The sequence below is a fragment of the Lonchura striata genome, chromosome 1, assembly GCF_050655825.1.
Source record: "Lonchura striata isolate lonStrDom1 chromosome 1, ASM5065582v1, whole genome shotgun sequence".
NCBI classification, from domain to species: Eukaryota; Metazoa; Chordata; class Aves; order Passeriformes; family Estrildidae; genus Lonchura; species Lonchura striata.
Genome location: NC_140703.1, coordinates 71,346,995 through 71,365,200, shown reverse-complemented (window position 1 = coordinate 71,365,200; position 18,206 = coordinate 71,346,995). Strand labels below are relative to the sequence as shown.

At 38.8% G+C, this 18,206-nt stretch overlaps 1 protein-coding gene across 11 annotated transcripts in view; it reads left to right on the top strand.

The window, feature by feature from the left end:
- Window positions 1-18,206, top strand: part of CDK8 (cyclin dependent kinase 8) — a 98,593-nt gene that overhangs the window by 458 nt on the left and 79,929 nt on the right. For 2 of the 11 annotated variants that reach the window (XR_014955597.1, XM_085580397.1), the window contains exon 1: window positions 7-17,333. The exons of 4 other annotated variants lie outside the window; for them this stretch is intronic. Coding sequence is in view for 6 of the 7 variants with exons in the window: in XM_085580397.1 (XP_085436523.1) it covers window positions 17,125-17,333 (209 nt within the window). In the remaining variant the exon portion in view is untranslated. Of the gene's footprint in view, window positions 1-4; window positions 17,334-18,206 lie in introns of those variants that run through there. 5 more of the 11 variants (XM_085580380.1, XM_085580377.1, XM_085580410.1 and 2 more) reach the window with 4 other exon arrangements.

Here is an 18,206-nt window from a genome sequence, read left to right as displayed (position 1 = left end):
GGGACCCCGGCCCGCCCGCGCCCTCCTTCCCCCGGCCGCCTTCTGCCCCACAGGCTCGGCTGCCTCCCCGCCGCTCCCCGCTTAGTGCCGTCCTTCCTCCGGCCCCGCCTGATCCCGCCCGCTGAGCCCCGCGCTAGCCCGGCCGGCCGGCGCCTGGTTCCCCCTGGGTGACTGCGAGCGTCGCCAGCCCCGCGGCGCTGTGCCGGAGTCGTGTTTCGGTAGCGGCTGGGCTTGCAGAAACAAATTTCGTGCCCGAGGGAAACCGTTCCCTTCATGGATTCTCGTTATGAGTATATCAGTGGCCGCTTATACTGTTCAGCCTGATCATCGGCTTCATATAACTGTTTTTTTGTTGTTGTTGTTTTTAACAATGCCTTTTTAAAAAATATGATTTATTACTTGTAGTCACCATTTTGGGTCGTCTTGCTGGCTGCTTCAGAAGCCAAAGTCTGCTCGTGCTTTTGGGGCTTTAGAATGCTTTAAACCACCTTTTGTGTATGACCAGTTCTTGTTACAGACCTGAGTAAATTAATTTACTGGTATAAACATTTTGAAGAAAGACCTAATGAAAGTGTCATTTAGGTTTCCCTCTTCCGTGACATGGCATCACTTGCTGAACAGCGGAACAATAGGAAGTAGGGAGAGGAGAAACGGGAGAGGCACGGGTTGTTCCTGTAGCAGGTCCTAAATTTTGAATTGCATCTAGTCTTTCTCTTAAAGTCTCACTGCAGTGGTGCTCCTTATACTGTCTTTCAGATAAGGTGCATTTTAAAATTCTGGCTATTATTTTTACATCGGATAAATAAACTTTTAAAGCAGGCAGTGGTCAGTCATGGCCAAAATATGATCTGGTTATGTTTACATAAGCTTTTGGTTCTAGAAGGAAATGCTCTGGCTATTACCTAGGGAACAGCTGTAATGAAAATGGTTGCACCTTGTGTTGTCTCGTCTCTGTCTTAAATATGCTGATATTAATTGCAGCACAGTTACTTTAGCCTGAAGTTTGTTTGATGGTAGGAGTCAGGTAACTGCTTTTTTTGCAGAACTTTTATATTTAGATCCCTCCAGCCATTCATAGAATTTGGGCAAAATAAGAATTTTTCCTTTCTATTCTGGGAGGGCAAAAGGAAATAAAAACCAGTTGTAAGTGTGATGGGCTGTTGCCTCAAGTCTCTTTATATGCAGGTACCAACGCTGCTGATACAGCTAGCCCTGGTTTCTATGCCCATACCGAGATCCGTAATATGAAAAATAAGTCGAGGTACTGAAAGATACGGCTACGTTTCTGATGTTTATGTCAGGCAGCTTTGCAGCTGTTCAGCATGTTGGACTGCAGTAAGGTGTAGGGAATTCAGCATGTCATACTGCTGAAGCATTTCTGGTGAAATCATCCGTCTGCTTGATGTTGTTTGGGAGAGAGTGTTTAAAAATGCTGGTGGTAGTGCTGTTCTGAGAAATTTCAGGAAAAATTTGAATTATTTGCTTTAAAAATTGATAGTTGCTCAAAGGTGGTTTTACAGTAGGATGTATATGTTTTTAAATCTTCACTCTTGTTGGTGAGTGGGGAAATCAAGGTATGGTATTTTATTAAAATTTGTGGGGAAAAAAAGATAAGCAATATATATTGTCTCCTTTTTTCTTTGCTTTGTTGTTCATTTAGTGCCTTGCTTCCCATCCCTTTCTGTAATGCTTCCCATTTGCCTTTCTGCTTTCTGAACACTTCTTCTTTTAAATAACCTGTGTAATTGCCCTTGGATAGTCACTAAAATATGTAAAATAGAAGCATCCATAGATGGTTTTGTAGCTTGTGATACATTTGTACATATGTGATCTTAAATTACAAGGGTGGAATTAGGATTAAAGTTGAAGGTTTTGTTTACATGCTTTTATCCAGAGGGAATCAGTTAAAGCATAGAAGCAAATAATGACATTTAATGTTCCTGAAGCTGTAGTAATAGATGAATGGATGTTATGTCCTGTGGTGGGGGGTACCTGCAACAGAGTTCAGTATTTGTTTATTAGTACATGCATATATTCAAAAAGTACTCTTGCATTGTTTTAGTATTCCCCAAATACTAAGTAGTGATGGATCAATCATTTTTTTAGTTGCTTCTATAGTCTATAGAACTCAAACTTTCTTTTTTATATTTTCCTTAAAATTACAAGCATTCTTTAAACTTTGCTACATGATTCTAATTCTTAATTTAAATAACACAAATCTTCTAAGATATGCATGGTAATTTTTAGAGTACTTTGAAGAGTGGCCTGCAGGACTGCAAATATTTCGTTAACAGTATTGGTGCAGCTTTTTCTTAAATGAAGTTTTCTACTATGGATGACTAAGAGGTAGAAGGATCACGAAAATAACTAAATTTTAGTAGCTCAGTTCATGCAAATGTATCTTCTAAGGCCTTTGGTGATAAAACCCAGTTCAAGAATACCAGGAGCAGTGTCTGTAGTACAACTGCAGTCTTCGCCTCCATTTTTTTTTTATTTTACTGCTTTCCAGGTTTTACAGCTGTCTCTGAGGTGCTGTAAGGCAATTGAAAACTAGATAGCAGCTCTGTATCCTAGTCCTAGGAAGTTAGTTCCATCACTTGAACTACACAGGAATATTCTGGAGGACAGTCTTTCAGGAATCTTGATGGAGTGAGAATCCTTCTAATGCAGGAGAGATGTGCTATAGTATGTGTGCTGGTGACCAGATGGGAGTGTAACCCGGGTTTCTTTCATGCCTTGCTCCAAGATAAAAGCCAGTCCAGCCCTGCAGTGCCCTCTGCCATGAGGTGAGGCTTGGGGTCTCTACTGGTCTATCTCAGAGGATCACCAGATACAGCTCCATGGACGTTTCTCACATATTAACTACCAAACTTGACCCAACTGAACACAAAATCAGCTGAGTGACAATGTCAGGCATCATAATTGAGCCCTATCTGATGCACTGCCTGAAGCAAAATGGTATTCTGGAGTTTTTATTTTAACCTATTCTATTTTAAGTTTGTGGTCTGTCTATGTGGTTGAATCTTCCTGGCTTTTTATTGAATTATGGTCTCTTTTTCATCTATGCAGTACCTGAAGTGGGCTCTAAAACCTGCTTAGAGCAAAATCTGTGTATTGATGGGCTTTATTTTTATACCAGAAAGGTGTACAGAGAAGCATTTTACTCTAATGGGAAGGGTACACAGACATGGAATGTTGAGAATCAGTCTTCAGGTAAAGAGGCTGTTGCTCATCTCTAGTATTTGTAGGGTAGTTTACTTTTTTTGGGGGGGACCAGAAAATGTCAGTTATTTCTTGCATGTAAGTTGCCTTATGTGCCATTTGGGTGCTCCCTCAGGGACACTGCTGAACCCAGCTATAAAATCTACCTATTTGACTTAGGCTGGACTTGGAAAATATGGCAGCAGTTTTTGTTTGCTGAACTGATATGCAGATCCACTGTTTTTACTTTTTTTCTCTGCAGCTCCCTAGGAGCTGAGTGCCAGTCACCAGCAGACTGAGGTGGCGGGACACTGGGGTCTCTTGTGCAAGCCTGGCTGCTCAGCTTGTTCAGCACAGGAGGTGCAGACCTTCTTGGGACTGGCACCATGTGCTGAGCACGTGGTAATGTCCCAGCGGTGGTCCCAAGCTTACTGGGATTGGTCTTGCACTGCTTTCTTGGCTCTTCCTTTTTATGGTACAGCTGTAGTCAGAAATCTGAGAGAGAAGTTTATTCTATGGGGGAAGACCGACTGTTTCAGTGGTAATTTGGTGTGTTTCCAAATACTAATTTTTCCTGTTTATTGGATGTGGTTTGGATGAGAATAAGAAACTATTGAATGTCCCTGTTAGGTAGTATCTAACTTTTTAATTACAACAGCAAAAAAATTGCATAATTGAGGGTCTTGAACTGTAAAAATGTCTCCTGGTGCTTTATTGAAAGCTTTCCTAATCTCTTGGAAAGAGATTTGAGTGGTGACACTGAAGGTGGGAAACCAACACTTAAGCAAACTGGTGCTGTCTTAGTTGTTGTCAGGAACTGTGAGAAGTGATGTTGGTCCCAAACACAAGTGGAATTAGACTTTTTTTTTTTTCCTAATTTCAGCATTTAGAGTTCAGTGTTGGAAATATTGCTGTAGGTGGGGGAACATTTTTTAATTTGAACCTACTGACACATTGTAATTGGCATTATGAAAATACATCTTGCATGCTTCAAGCAGTCAAATCTAATCTACTTTTTTCTCCCCTTGAGGGTCTGTATGAGTTGTAAAAGAAATAGAATGGTGGAAATCTAGTAGATGAACAGTAAGTTATTGGGTTGCATAATCTCTAATATGGTATGTCATAGTTTCTACCTACCAATTAAAAGGATACTGCAAGAATTTTGATTCTCTCTCAGAAACTTTTGTATAAAGAGAAATGGAAGAGATGAGGAATCTTTATCTTGGAAAATAGAGAAAGCAGAACTGTTTAAGTTAGATAAAATAATGAATGGACTGGGTAATGTGCAAGATTCTTGTGCTCTTCTTGTTTCACAGCATTTGAAGATGGATGACCTGGAATGTTTCCGGAGAACATAAAATATATTATTGTAGCATAGATAAACTGCATTACCCATTGTCAAAGGGTAAAGATAACAGCATAGTGTCTGTACTGTAATGTTGTCAAAACCAGTCACTTCTGACCATTGTAATGTGTTCTGACTGTTGCAACTGTAGAAGTTAAGATGCTTGCTTAGATATCAGGCCAAGCTCTGGAATGGATGCAGAAGAGCCTGCTTTTGCTTGCTTCAGGAATTCTGAGTTTTGGTTGTTTGTTTGTTTGTTTGTTTGTTTTTTAAACACTAAGCCACTTTCTGGCTGTTCATAATGTGGTTAGCAGATTAGTTCCAGTTTGTCTGTGTTTGTGAGGGTGTATTGATTGAGTTACAGTGGCTAAGTAATCACTTACTTCATCAAGGTCTATATCAAACTGATGTTTACTGAGAGGTGCATGTCAGATTAAGCCTCCTTTTGACTTATAGGTGGGTAACTGAGAGGCGTTTTAAAAACTTTTATTCTATTTTTAGTCTCATGCGAAGAGTGAGATGTTATAATTTATGCTATTACTATTTTCTAATTATAATACATTATGAGCATTTCTTGGCTTTGAGAATTTTCTACAATTCAATTTCCCACATTACATAGAGTTCGGGAGTGCCACAAGTAGAGGTAATGAGTTCAAATTTTACTTGGTGAGAAGTGAAACAGTGGGGCTGGACTTGACGCTTCCTGATTAGTTTGGTATGGAGACTTTACAGGAGTTATATCATGATCCTCATGCTGTTAGTTTTCACTATAAATTTCCAGACAACTCTTGTCTTCTCTTATTGGTGATTTTGTTGTTGTTGTTTTTGGCTGAATGTTTGTGTGTTGATTTCAACTGTTTTGACCCAAAGCGGTTGGTGGAGATTGCAGGCAGGTGGTGAGAACCGCAGAGCTGGCATGCAAGCCTTTGGCTTCTGACTCCTGTCAACAATGGTGTGGAATTTCTAAATGCCACAAACTTTATTTATGTATGTAATATGTGGTATTATCTTCTTAAAATATATGCCCTGAGTCTCTTTTGGATCCTTCACTGTAGTAGTTACAAAGTTCCTAATTAAACTGTATCTACATAATGAGGTAGGCATGCCATATTGCATAAAGTCTTGTGCTCTTACATTTTTCTGGTCAGCCACTCTTTTAACTGTCTTCCATCTTCTTCCTTCCCTTCTCACCTGGTTACGTGGCTCCAGGCTTTATAGGTTTTTAAGGTCGTGTGGTTGTGAGAGTCCTGCTGTGGCCTTTGGACCTTATTTGGTGTGATTTTTTGTTAACTTGTCACAGAGGTGTTGATTTTTTTTCATACCCTGCATCAAAGGTGAGTTGGTATTTCATTTCTACCTGAAGCTTATGACAAGTACAGAGAAGAGGCTGTGAAAGTAGTGTTGCAAAACAACAAAAAAACCCCACCAAATGTCTCCATGTAGTTTGATTCTGGATTTTCAAATTACAGCAATATATGTAAATAGTGGGCGCATGGAGTGGCTGTCATGCGTGTGCGATTTTCCATTGGAGAGCAGGGGTTAGTTTTTGAGGGTGTTGATTGTACAGGAGGTGCAGGTTGTCAGAGAACACTGCTGCTAACAAAAGGCTTGCTTTTCTTTCTGGTAGCCTCCTACTGTAAAGCAATCTTGAGTAGAGGAGCCTGTGTTTTGTGAGTGGATGTGAATAAAGTTTCAGTTTCAGGCTTCATCCTCCCAGTGCTGTATCTTCATGCTCCTCTCCCCACACCATTCCCCATCTTTTATTTGTGAGCTTGGCAAGTAATGCTGCATGTTACTGCTACATGCAGGCTGATAATCATTCAGGAGGGTTTTGTGTTCTGCCTGGATAGCCTGCTGTTCTCTCTTGTCTCCTCCAAGGCTCAACAAATGGTTTCTGAGACCTTGTCAAGCCCCATAATAGCACATTTGGGATTACAGCCCTAGCTTTATTCATAGTTACAATTTTTTGTTAGGCTATTTGGGAATGAATTGCTAACTTCTCTGTGTTGAGGCTTCCCATTTGAGAGATAGCTGCTTGAATTTGGAAATCACTAGATGATCTTTAAGATTCCTTCCAACCTAAACCATTCTTTGATTTTATCAATAAATATATTGAATTTTATACAGAAGCATATGAAGTCCTTAGCAGCCTATATAGGAAAAGTGCTGGATATACCATTTAATAGTCTTCTTTTTTTTTTTTTTTTTTAATGGAGGATTCTACTGATGTTGCCCTATTGCATGGGTGGGGTTTTTTTGGTTTGTTGTGGTGGTGTGGTTTTTTTTTGGTTTTTTTTTTTTTTTTTTTTTTTTTAATATATATCCTAGTGAAAGACTGACTTAATCATAAGAATATTTGGATGCCAAAGAGTGCTTGTAAAATTATGTGTGATACTCGAGCAAAAAGATACTGCTGTTCAGAAAACAGTTTCTATTCAACAGCTTCTTAACAACCTTGAGTGCTAAGTGGTAGTATGGCAAAGCATATTGTGCAGTCAGTTTAGAATTTGCAGGAAAAGAACTGTATAAGCTATGATTAAAGCTACAGATACTTTTTAAAGGACAAAATGTTCAAGAGAGCATAATGATTTTCTCAACTACAGATGCTAGCCTAAACATCAAAAATTAAAATTATCCTTGAAAAAATACACGTTTTGTGAGCAGGCAAGAACACAGCTAAAGGTCACTGAAACAATCTGCTTGTTTTTCTGGGAAAGCTCTGCTGTGTGCTTGTAACACCTTGCATACAAGATGTTGACATTTGAATAAAGGACACTTGAGAGTTGCTCTAAAAATGAAGACTCAATTCATTACTGTCTGTGTGAAAAATAAGTGCAGCTGAGAACTTGAAATACAAAAGGATCTGAATTGCAGAAAACTCCTGATTCCACTTTGTATTTCTGGCCAAGATACATTTTCGGTGGGAGGCATAGCCTTACCCTGTGACTGGGGAGCCCTAACTTCAGATGTACTTCCAATTACAATTTGCATTCAGATAACTGGATAATCCCACAATGAAGCCTTGGAAAGTCAGGTTTCATCAACTGTGTTTTCTCACAGAATTTCTGTGCAAGGTATGGAGCTTAATCAAAGCAACTGGAGCAAGCTTTACCTGTGGGGACTTGAAGACAGCAAGGAAGCAAACTTATCCCTGACTGCAATTTGAATCTTATCTAACTTTTTGTACTTGAACAGCTTGGCTTTCAAAATCTCTCATTTCTTTTTGGGTGAACATCAATCCTATTTAAGCAAGGTTGAACAAAACAACCCCTTGCAATTAAACGTGCTAACAGTGCCATTCACTGTTATGTTAGTTCTATTGTATGAAAGCCCAACTGGAAGCTTATGTGACTCTGCCAGAAGAGTGTCAGATACCAAAAGACATTAAAAAAAGACCAGCTATTGCAACACAGAAAGGTCTGTGGGTAGAGTGTAAGGGCGGGGGAACAATATCATTAGGGCTGCAGTTACATCTGCCTGACTTGTTTGCCTGTGCTGTGTTGGATCAGTGAGGCTGCAAAGCAGAGAATACAGCAAGGAATGGCTTATTAAGCCTCATTTAATTTAGGTGGGTGCTTCTGGGCAGGAAGGAATGCCAAGACAAATCTTCATGGTATTGAGTAGTAACTTAGTGAAACAGATAGGGCATGCACAGAGGGGGGATGAACTTGGGACCCGGCCCAAGGGTAAGATTAGATGCAAACCAATACTACTGAGGACTGTCTGTGACAAAAATGGGCTGTTCTTTGCTCCTGGCATATGCCAAATATATAGAGGGTTAAAAAAAAAAACAAACCTGCTTGAAGTACCACTTCAGTTGAAAATATGAGTGGTGGTGGTGGGAGGAGATGGCCTTTCAAAGCTAAGATAGTGAAGTGTCGCAAGCTACTGGGAACAGTTTTTGAAGTTTTGCTGGGCTTTCAGTGACTGAGGGTGAATAGGTATTCTAAACCTATCAATTAAAAAAATGTGACATGCTGAAATAGTAGAATAAAGGAAGCCCTTGGGAATGAGGATATGTTCTTTGAAAAATTAAGTCTTCTGTGGATGATGAATAAAGAAATAGGAGCTAAGTGAATGTAGACATTATGAAATAACTTAAAGGATTAGCAGTGAAGACAGTGATTGAAGGATCTGTCTCAAACTTAGGTATTCATGGAGTGCAGACAGTTGTCAAGGTGAGATATCTTTGCGCATCAGAAAGAGCAAATTTCTGACCAGAAAGTATAACCCCGTGCTTTAAATAGTCTCAGTTATGAAAGACTGGAAAGGGGCAGTGGTGACATGAGATTTTGAAAGGACTTTCTGGAAAAGTGGGAACTACTAATTGATAAGGTGACCCAAAAGCAGAGATAGTGGTCCCATGATAGGTGCTGAAATGGAGAGTAGGGTCTTGCAAAACACATTCAGCACTTTGTAAGTCTATTAAAATGCGTCAATGGAATTAATATACAGACTAAAGACAATGCAGTTTATGTAATATGAACTATATTTTCAAAAGGCATCCTGTTAAGCTCCTACCAGAGACTAAAACTGAATTTAGAGATGGTCCTTCTCTGGATGGAGAAGTTAGAGATCTGAAATAATGGTGAGAAGTCATTAGTGGTATTTCCCAGGAATCTGTGCTACTCAGAAGTTTTGTTTGGAAATCACTTGCCATAAATAATTGGGGAGCTTTGCTGATAAGTGTTGTTACTTGGGATACTGAAGGCAAGGACTGATCGTGATGACTTTACCCTGAGTATCATGATCTTCCAATAACATATTTTACTTGATGTGGAGCTATTTGTTTGGGAAAATGGTCCTTTTTTTACACACACAAATTAATTATCGTTTAAGAAAACAATTGTGAAGTTTATAATGACATTTCCATGAAACTGCCAGTTCAATGCAAACAATTGCGAAAAAGCGGAGAGAATCACAGAACTTGCTAGCAGTGGAATGGAGCACAAAGCACAGTGCCATTGTTGCTGTAAGTCTTATTTTCAGTATTGTAAGTGCTTCTAATCCCTTCATCACAGAACCAACAGCAATACTCGGAAATGCGGAGCAGTACTGTGTGAAAACTTCAGTCATTCCCATGGACAAGGATTCTTTTGTCTGTGACAGCAAGGGACAGTCAAAGTCTCTAAAATCTTGAGTATCATTGAGAAGAAACAGTTGTTCAGTGACTGGATACATTTCTGAAAGAGAATTCCCTTAAGGGCAAATAAATAAGCAGATATAATCTGTGGACTTGTAGCTCCTGCAGTAGTAAGTTTTTGACTGTTAGGCTTTTTTTAAAGCAACAAATATGTTGCTTCTTCTGGGTAAACCAAGTAATGTCATAGATTTGACTACTGAAGAAAAATGGACCAAAAATAGAAATTACTTAATGAAATTATGGTTTTCTGGAGTGTACACCTGTGCTTTAGCCCAGTTTGTTGTTGATACTTTGAAATGCTGTGCTCTCTTTATGCAGCTTCTAGTTTCTGAAGTGGTAAAAATACTGAGGTGACTTAAGAGCAATCTGAGAAGAGAAGGAAAGTGCAGATAAATTACAGCAGTCTTTTCCTTTAGAGATAATTTGTATGGGCACATGTTGTTTTGTTTCCTCTAAAAGTACTTGGTAGGACTGCCATGACCTTTAGTAAAACACCATGGTGGAGCTTTGAGTCTGGAGTGGGGGTCTGCTGCCCATCAGCTAATCTCATAGGAATGATCTTCATAATTGTGTGGATTTAAAACCTAGGTTTTAGGCTGGCTGTCAAGTTACAGCTTTGTGTATTAAGAGAGGAAAAGATAACCAAATCCCAGGGATTCTCTGCTTTGTGGAAATTTTGTGCTGGTGCTAGTTGCAGGCCTATGGGCAAGATGGGCTTTATTGGGGTTTTTTTTGCCTTTTTTTTCTGTTTTTTGATTTATGGACAGCCATTCTTCTTGCAGTCTTACCACTAGAAAGCTGGGTGTGAAGCAAGTGGTATCTTGCTTTTTCTCCTCCTCCACCTCCCTTCTCTACTCATTCCTTTGCAGTCTTTTGCTCTTACCACATACTTTGTTAGTTCTGGTTTTGCTATTCCTTGTACCCTACTGTAAATGGACAGAATTAGCTAACTCATCTTCGTTAACTTACTTAACATTGGTTAACTTCTTTTTTAGAAGTAGCTAACTCTTAGGAAAATGCAGGAGTGTGGCACAGATCAGAGCTGGCATAAAGGGAGGGAATTTTTTGGCTGGGAGCAGCAAAGCAGAGATGTTGAGAGAAGACTTTCCTTTTGACAGCAGCAAATTCTTAGATCAGAAGAACCACATGTACAGTGCATTGTTGAATTTACTTGGTTGCTTTGAACTTCCTGCCAAACTACATGTTGTGGCAAAAGTTGTTAATTAAAAAAAAAAATCTAAGAACAAAAGGAAAAAAGGGAATCCGTAATTGCCATTTACCACATCAGCCATCTCAGAAGCCCTTGCGTTTATTTGCCCTTGCTGTTGATGGTTTTTCCTCCAGCTTAGGAAATTACTTTGTCTTTACCCACTAAAAGCTCTGATTATTGGAGGATTTATTTTGAAGTAGAAAGTATTCTTAGCATGAGCCTTGCTATCTGAAATAATAATGATGCTGTTCTGGCCCAGCAATCTTGCCATGTCCTCCTAAGTATTTTGGGAAATGGAAAAAATATTGATGCCTTAGCTAGACCTTTAATAAATTAAGTTCTGTTAATGCATTTTCCCCTGGACTAATTTCTTTGTGTTAGCATTGTGGTGAGTAATATGGGCTTTTATTTTCACATGATATCTTGTAAAATCAGTCCATGTCCATTAAACCAGCTTCAGTGATAAACTGTGCACCTTATATACTTCTGTCCTTTTGTAAAGGTTTTTCTTTTTGCTTTTTTAAAAGCACATATTCTAAAAGTTGCATGTTAAAGTGTTAAGAAGACTCATTCTGAAGCATTACTTTCAGGATAAGCTATATGGGGGCGGGGGCAGCAGGGGGCTAATAGCAACAGTGAAGAGCACAACCTTTTTTCCCTGCTTTTGCATGTGCTGTCTTTTGCCTCTGCTTTTTTTTTCTGTGCATCATGTACATGTCTTCAAAAGGGGAAGAAACCAAACTATTACCATGCAAATTTATTGAAATTTTACCTTAGAGAGAAGTCTAATTTTTTTTTCTTCTGCTAGTTTTAATATGATCTTGCTGCTAGACCTTAAGTTTTTAATTCAGCTAGAACTTGCCACCAAACTTACAAGATATGCACTGCCTAGCATTAAGGTATATATTGTTCTTACATCTCTGGAAAAAAAGAAGTGAAAGGAGAGAACAGCAGGGTAATTTAAATGAAATATGAAGTTTCTGTCAATTTTTCTGAGTTTGCAATGTGCAAGTTTTGCAGGAGTGCTGTATTGTTTAGAGGCTTCATTTAGGTCTAGCAGACTCTAGACTGTTGATCACCACTTTTTTTAATTAGTTTTTATTTTTTTTAACATGCTTCCATGCATTTTTATTCATGTATTTTTTGTGTATCTCACATTTGAAGTTGAAGAAGTAAATAACATTTATTTTGTATAAATAGGGAAGCAGTCTGAAATCTCCCCTTTGGGAGTGAGCACTCTTGAGTGTGTGACAATTTAAAGAGGTCCTGATACTGGCATCTGTATTAGAATGGGTGGAAGATGCTGCTTTTAGTGGCAAGGACAAATACGGTAAGAAGTCACTACGTGATGAACTGAATTTATTCTCATCTACTGATTAACTAGTGCCAGCTGCACTTTAATCCCTTCTCTTCCTGGAAAGAGATCTTCCTTTATTTTCATGTTCTCTTTGCAGGTAACTTTGTAGAAGAGAGAAGAGTTGTAAACTACTCTTTTTAGCTGAAATGCTTTAAAAAAATAGTTCAGAGCCACAGATTTTCTGTCTCAGTTGTGTTATTCATAATCCTTTCTCATATATTAATATATAAGAGGCTTTCATGACAAAATCTGGGATTTTATCTCCTTTTTGGCGGATTTCTTCCTTGAAAAGAGCAAGCTGGAATTTATGATGGGATAAACTTAAAGCTTGTTGTAAATACATTTAAATACTTTGGGTTTGAATAAATCTGAACTTTTAAAAATAGTCATGCTTTAGTTGTGTGGCACACAGTTTATGATAAAAAAGATAATGTTAACCTATTTCCTGTTCGTTTAATGCATGTTATAGAACTACTGCATTTTTCAAAATGCTTAAGTTCAGTCAAATGAAGAAGCAGTAATTTGAGCTAATATTTATTGTCTGGTTTGGTTTTGTCCAACTTACTTTAGCCAGTTTAACTGAATGTGCTCGCTAGACAAAACCTGTGAGTGGCTCTTGTAAAATTAAGTATTTGTAGAATAATCAAATATTGAAAATTTGTATTCATAATATGCATGGAGTATCAGTAAAAGTAAAATAACTTTCAAGTCCTTCTTAAACCTCTATAAGAGAAGAACATAATTTTAGTTTATATTGTTTCCGTATTTTGAAAAATATGTGGCTTTAGCTATGGTGAATTTTTCCAGTGATCATAATTACTTCTGCAGGGGGTGCTGCACTTAGGCTAGCAAATGTGAATATACTACATCCGGCTGATGTGGGAAAAGAAAGTAATGGTTAGAAGATAATCTAACGTCATCTTAAATGTGGATAGGAACTACTACTACTTCTGCTATGACTCCTTTTTGTTTTTAGATAAGTCCAGTGTTCATCTGAGCACTCAGCAGGCCACTTCAATGTATTAATGGGGCAGAAAGTGTACCAGAGGAAAAATCTGGAAATACCTTTCTGAGTAAGGTCAGAACAAGCCCTGAACAAGCTCCTCTCCATCAGAAAAGGAGTGCCTGGGCTCTAGCACAAAGGACAGGATTGTCTGTGTATATGAAAAAGGGGTTTCAGCAGCAACTCATTGACTCAAAGCAAGCCATTGTGCAAAACTTCTTGGTATTTTTCAGTTCTTTTTGTCAGGTTAATTGAAAAACATGTTGATATATGAAAACCAGCAGGTTTTGTTAAAGTAAATTACAAGATTATGAAGTGGTTGTCATTGCATCATTGTTAGCTCAGATATTTTTGAGATAATTATTTATAGGATTTTGTTCTTTTATTTTAGGATTACCTGAAGGTACAGGGTCAGTGATGAGACTTACTGTGTGTGCTCATTAGCTTGACAAGTTTTGACCTAAATGTGTTTCTCAGAAGTCAGGTGCTTATAGTGTGACTTCTCAGCTCTTGTACCAGTAGCTAGTATCCATTTTTTCCCCTGTACAATTTATTTTCTACTGATGCACATAATTTTTGCTACTTGACTGTTAGCCTCTGTCTTCACAGAACTGTTCTATCTCATTCTGCAGAGATATACCAGTTCAGCATTGTACATTGAAATGTATGAAGTGGTAACTGCTGGGTTCCATACATTCAAATGTCTTTACAATTTGAAACTTTCCTCATTCTCAGCTGTTGTGACAATGACCCTTAGTAAATTTAAATTTTACTGCATTCTTCAGTTTTAAAGGCAGTTTACGTGCTTGTTGAGGATTAACCTCAGCAGCTCAGCCCCATGCAGCTGCTTGCTGTCCAGGCTCTCTCATTTGGCCCTGCATGTATGATGAGATCATGTCACAAGCTTTGCTAAGGTCAAGGTAACATCCAGTGCTTTTTCACTGTCGTTCATTGTATGGGACACTCAGGTTGATGAGACACAGTTTATCCCTGGGAAATCCTTGCTAGTTGTTCCTAGTCATTTGCTCTCCTTAAAGCTTCCAAGAAGGGTTTGCTGCATAACCTTTTCATAGACTGAGATTTGGCTGGTTGGCCTATAATATCACTAAACCTTTTTGCCCTTCTCACAGAGGGTTGTGATATTTACCTTTTTCCAATGATCAGGAATCTGTCAGTGTGCACTGTGACCTTTTGCAGAGAACAGAGTGGCTTTGCAATGACATTTGCCAGCACCGTTAAGCACCCTTAAATGCAGCCCACCTGGTCACCCAGACTTGAGTGTGTCCAGTTTGTTGACATTGTCCCTAATTTGGTTTTCCTCTACTTCCTTTCAGCAGAACTGTGCCACTAGTGTTGGGAATGTGTAGTTGTAAAAGTGTGCTGTGATGTGAAAACCGATGCCAAGAAGGCACTGAGATCCTGAGCCTCTTGTGTCCTTTGCCCCTTGGCTCTCCAACACACTGGGTTGGTAGTTAATAGGTACAAAATGCAAAACAATTAGAACTCCTGGTATAAATAACTTATTCTGGCAAGATTTAGTGCACGAATGTGGTGTTGATAGTATCTGTGGGAAACAGATAATTCTATTCTCTCAAGTCATCATTTGAATGGATACCAAGTCCTCATCTTGTTGTGCTTTCTAGAAAATTATGTGTTCTTATGGTTTGTATTTAAATGTTTGCTGTGGTTGTATCATGGGCATTTAGTGTAAAAGTATTAAATCTTTCAGTTCCAAAATCTGCATTTGTGCATTTATACTTTGCAAGAACTGAATTATTACTTCCTGTAGACTTCATTGGATCTCTTGTATGACTAGAGTGATTCTAATTTATTGAAAAATAAATCCAAAAATAATCACTTTTGTGACCTGGGAGAAGAGGCAGGGAATGATGCCACAAAATGAAAATGCCAAGTCTCCTAAATGTTACACTTTGCTATTGTGTTTGATTTTTATAATTTAACATGTAGAATTAAAAAAAAAGTACACATTTTATTAGTAGGCTTACCTTTCATTAGCAGGTTTTTTTATTTTTAGGGAATTAGAGGCATAAACAGTTAAGAGATTCCTTAGTTTTCTGTAGAAGAGATACTGCATTTAGAGTTCCCTTTGGTAATTGAAAACTGAAGTGTCTGTTTCCCTCACATGTTTAACTGCAGTCAAATTTTGCATCTCCTTCTTTATAGATAAAACTAATTCTACATTGTGACTGGTTAATTTTGAATTTGAGATTTTTAACTGTAACATAAATTTAGAATGATCATCACTGATTTAAAGACTTTGGTACTTTATTCTGCTATATTTATTACTCAGATGAATTTTGAATTGTTCTGATGATCTGAATAAAGGATATATTGTAATGTGTCAATACATTTCTACAACATTTTTGGTATGTAAGATGAAAAAACTTCTTTTTTCAATCTGCCTTTTGTGTAATAGGCCTCCTTTCTTTTACTTGTGCACAGATTAGGGTTTTGTTTCCCCCAGAGGCCAAATATTTCTTATGATGCTGTTGTACTTCCAAATTCAATAGAATGTTGAAAACGACAGTGTTAAGAAGCAGCATTATAATAAAAACTTGAAACTCTTAAAGATGGCAACTTTTTGATTTAGTTTGCTCAAACTGTAAGAGCAACATCTTTTATACTTTCTTAGGGTAATCTAGTAGGTATTTTTTTTGTTGTTGTCATTAAAGTCTGCTCAAAGTGGTATTGAGGGTAACCATTTTTTCCAAGTTTGCACCTCTCATGTTAGTGTTGTCCCTCCGAGGATTTTCCACAAGGTTATGTAGTTTGATCATGACTACAATAAGTATTGCTGTTGTTAGCAGCAGTGTACAAAGTGAGTTTTCTTATTCTTGCTTCTTTCATGCCACATGTTACTATTGGGGAGCACCACAGAGTTGAAGATACCCAAGAATACTTAAGTGCAGGAAAGTAAGAATAAATCGGTATGAAAATAAGTTTGCAGATTGACCAGCTTCTCTAAGCCTACTGGTAGGTGCTTACTGGTAGGAGCTGCTAAAATAATGTTTAAATTCCAGGCAGCAGGGGAAGAGAACAGATTTTCCCAACATGAGCTCTCTGTTAGAAGGAAGAAATTTAGTTGAATTGAGTCTTACTGTGACCTTAAAATGCAGCCTGCTAGGTGGCCCATTTGGTTACTCAAAGTTGACTGTGGAAGATGCTTATAAACAGGATTTCTTTCCATTCTTTTTCTTCTGTTTTGTCTTTGAATGTCTCTTTATCTTCAAACATCTCTTTATTTTCAGAGGAGGAAATTGCTCATGTCCAAAATCATGGAGAAGCCTTGGGCCTCACTATTGGCAGAATATTTCAAGTTTTGTAAAACAAGCTTGGTAATAGAGTTTGGCACTCCTGCTTACCACTCCCTTTAAAAAGTATTCCCCCAATTCCCTTGGCTCCCAAAGCATTACATGAGGTTTTTCAATGAAAATATTACTTGACTTAAAGGTGAAAGTAGGATATTCCTACTGTAAATGGAAAAGCTGGTAGTTGTGTATTTGGTAATCATGGTATTTTAGCAGTCTCAGTGTAGAACATGTTAGTAGTGGGTTAGGAATTGGTTTATTACTTTGTATCTCAATTGTGCCAGCACAATTAAGAAAATTTAAGTTTTAGAAAAAGGTGCTTTATCCCTAAACTTATTTTCCTTGTTTTTGCCATGCTTCTATTTTTCTAGGCTGCGTGGGTAGGCTGCGGACCCAGCAGAGGCGACTTAGTCCGAGTTCCCACATGCAGCACCTGGGCAGAGCAAAGCAAGGGAACAGTTCATTCCCCACAGCCCTGGGTCACTGTGAGGGCAGAGCAAGATTGGGCTTTGAAGCTCTCGATTTCAGCTCTTAAAATGGCCTTTAATGTGAGAAGATTAATTTTCAGAGATTTCATACATTGTTTTGAGGAGACCAAATGCTGTATTCTTGAAGCCAGCCTGTCAAATTTCAGCATTGAAGCCCGGATTGTGGAAGAGTTAACATACACAGCTGAAAGAGTGTTCTTCCAGTTTTGTTCTAGGAAACATCTGAGGGCTTTTTCCCCTAAAAATTTCCGGAGAAGGTATGCCATCTGGTATGGAAATTTTAGTCCAGATTTAATTTGGCAAAAATTTGACCAATTAAAAATAGTTGTACCATCTTGAAATGAACAGGGTCTATGCCTTTATTAGTGTTCAGCTCTTTATTAAAAAGTCAGCTCGGCAGGGGGGTGGTGTGCTGAAGGGCGAGAAGGCTGCAGAGTCTGTCCCTGGGATCTCTGAGGCACGCTGGTAGCTGGAGGTGAAGAGGTGTCCAGTCTGTATCTGCAGTCCCGATCAGCAGACCGTCCTCTCCTTTCCTCCTGGCACACTGGTAGCCGAAGGGTGGGGGATGTGCAGAGCCTGCTGCCGAGATCCAGCAGCAGCTATCCCTCTCCTTCCCTCCTGGTAACACCAGGAGGAGTGTCTGTCTTCCTTGTGCCTGCTTCCCACAGCCCAGTCCAGTCTGGTCCTCTGCAGGTTATGGTTACAGGTCAAACACAGACTAGGGATGGGGTTCCCTTTTCCCCAACCAGCACACCCATCCAGCCCCCTCCACTGTGCCCCTCTTTTTCATTTTGAGGTGTTTTTCATCCCCAAAACCCCCTCCCATGATTCCACTGGATTATTTTGCATCCCAGTCCTAGTTTGGGTGGGGGTGTAGGTGATTCCCAGGAGCAATTAGGTAATTAACATTTAAATGTCAGTACGAGCCAAGTGTCCCAGCCAGGCTGTTTTGTTCATAACAATCTTAAGTGTATGGCAGGCTTCATTGTTGCAATATTGCTAGATTTATGGTAGTACCTCATGTTAACACTGACTTGTCCTTCAAATACCTTCAAATCTAAGCAGATGAACAAGAGGGCAATGAGAAGAACCTTCAGTCTGGCCCATTTTGCTCCCTGTTCTGTCAGTGG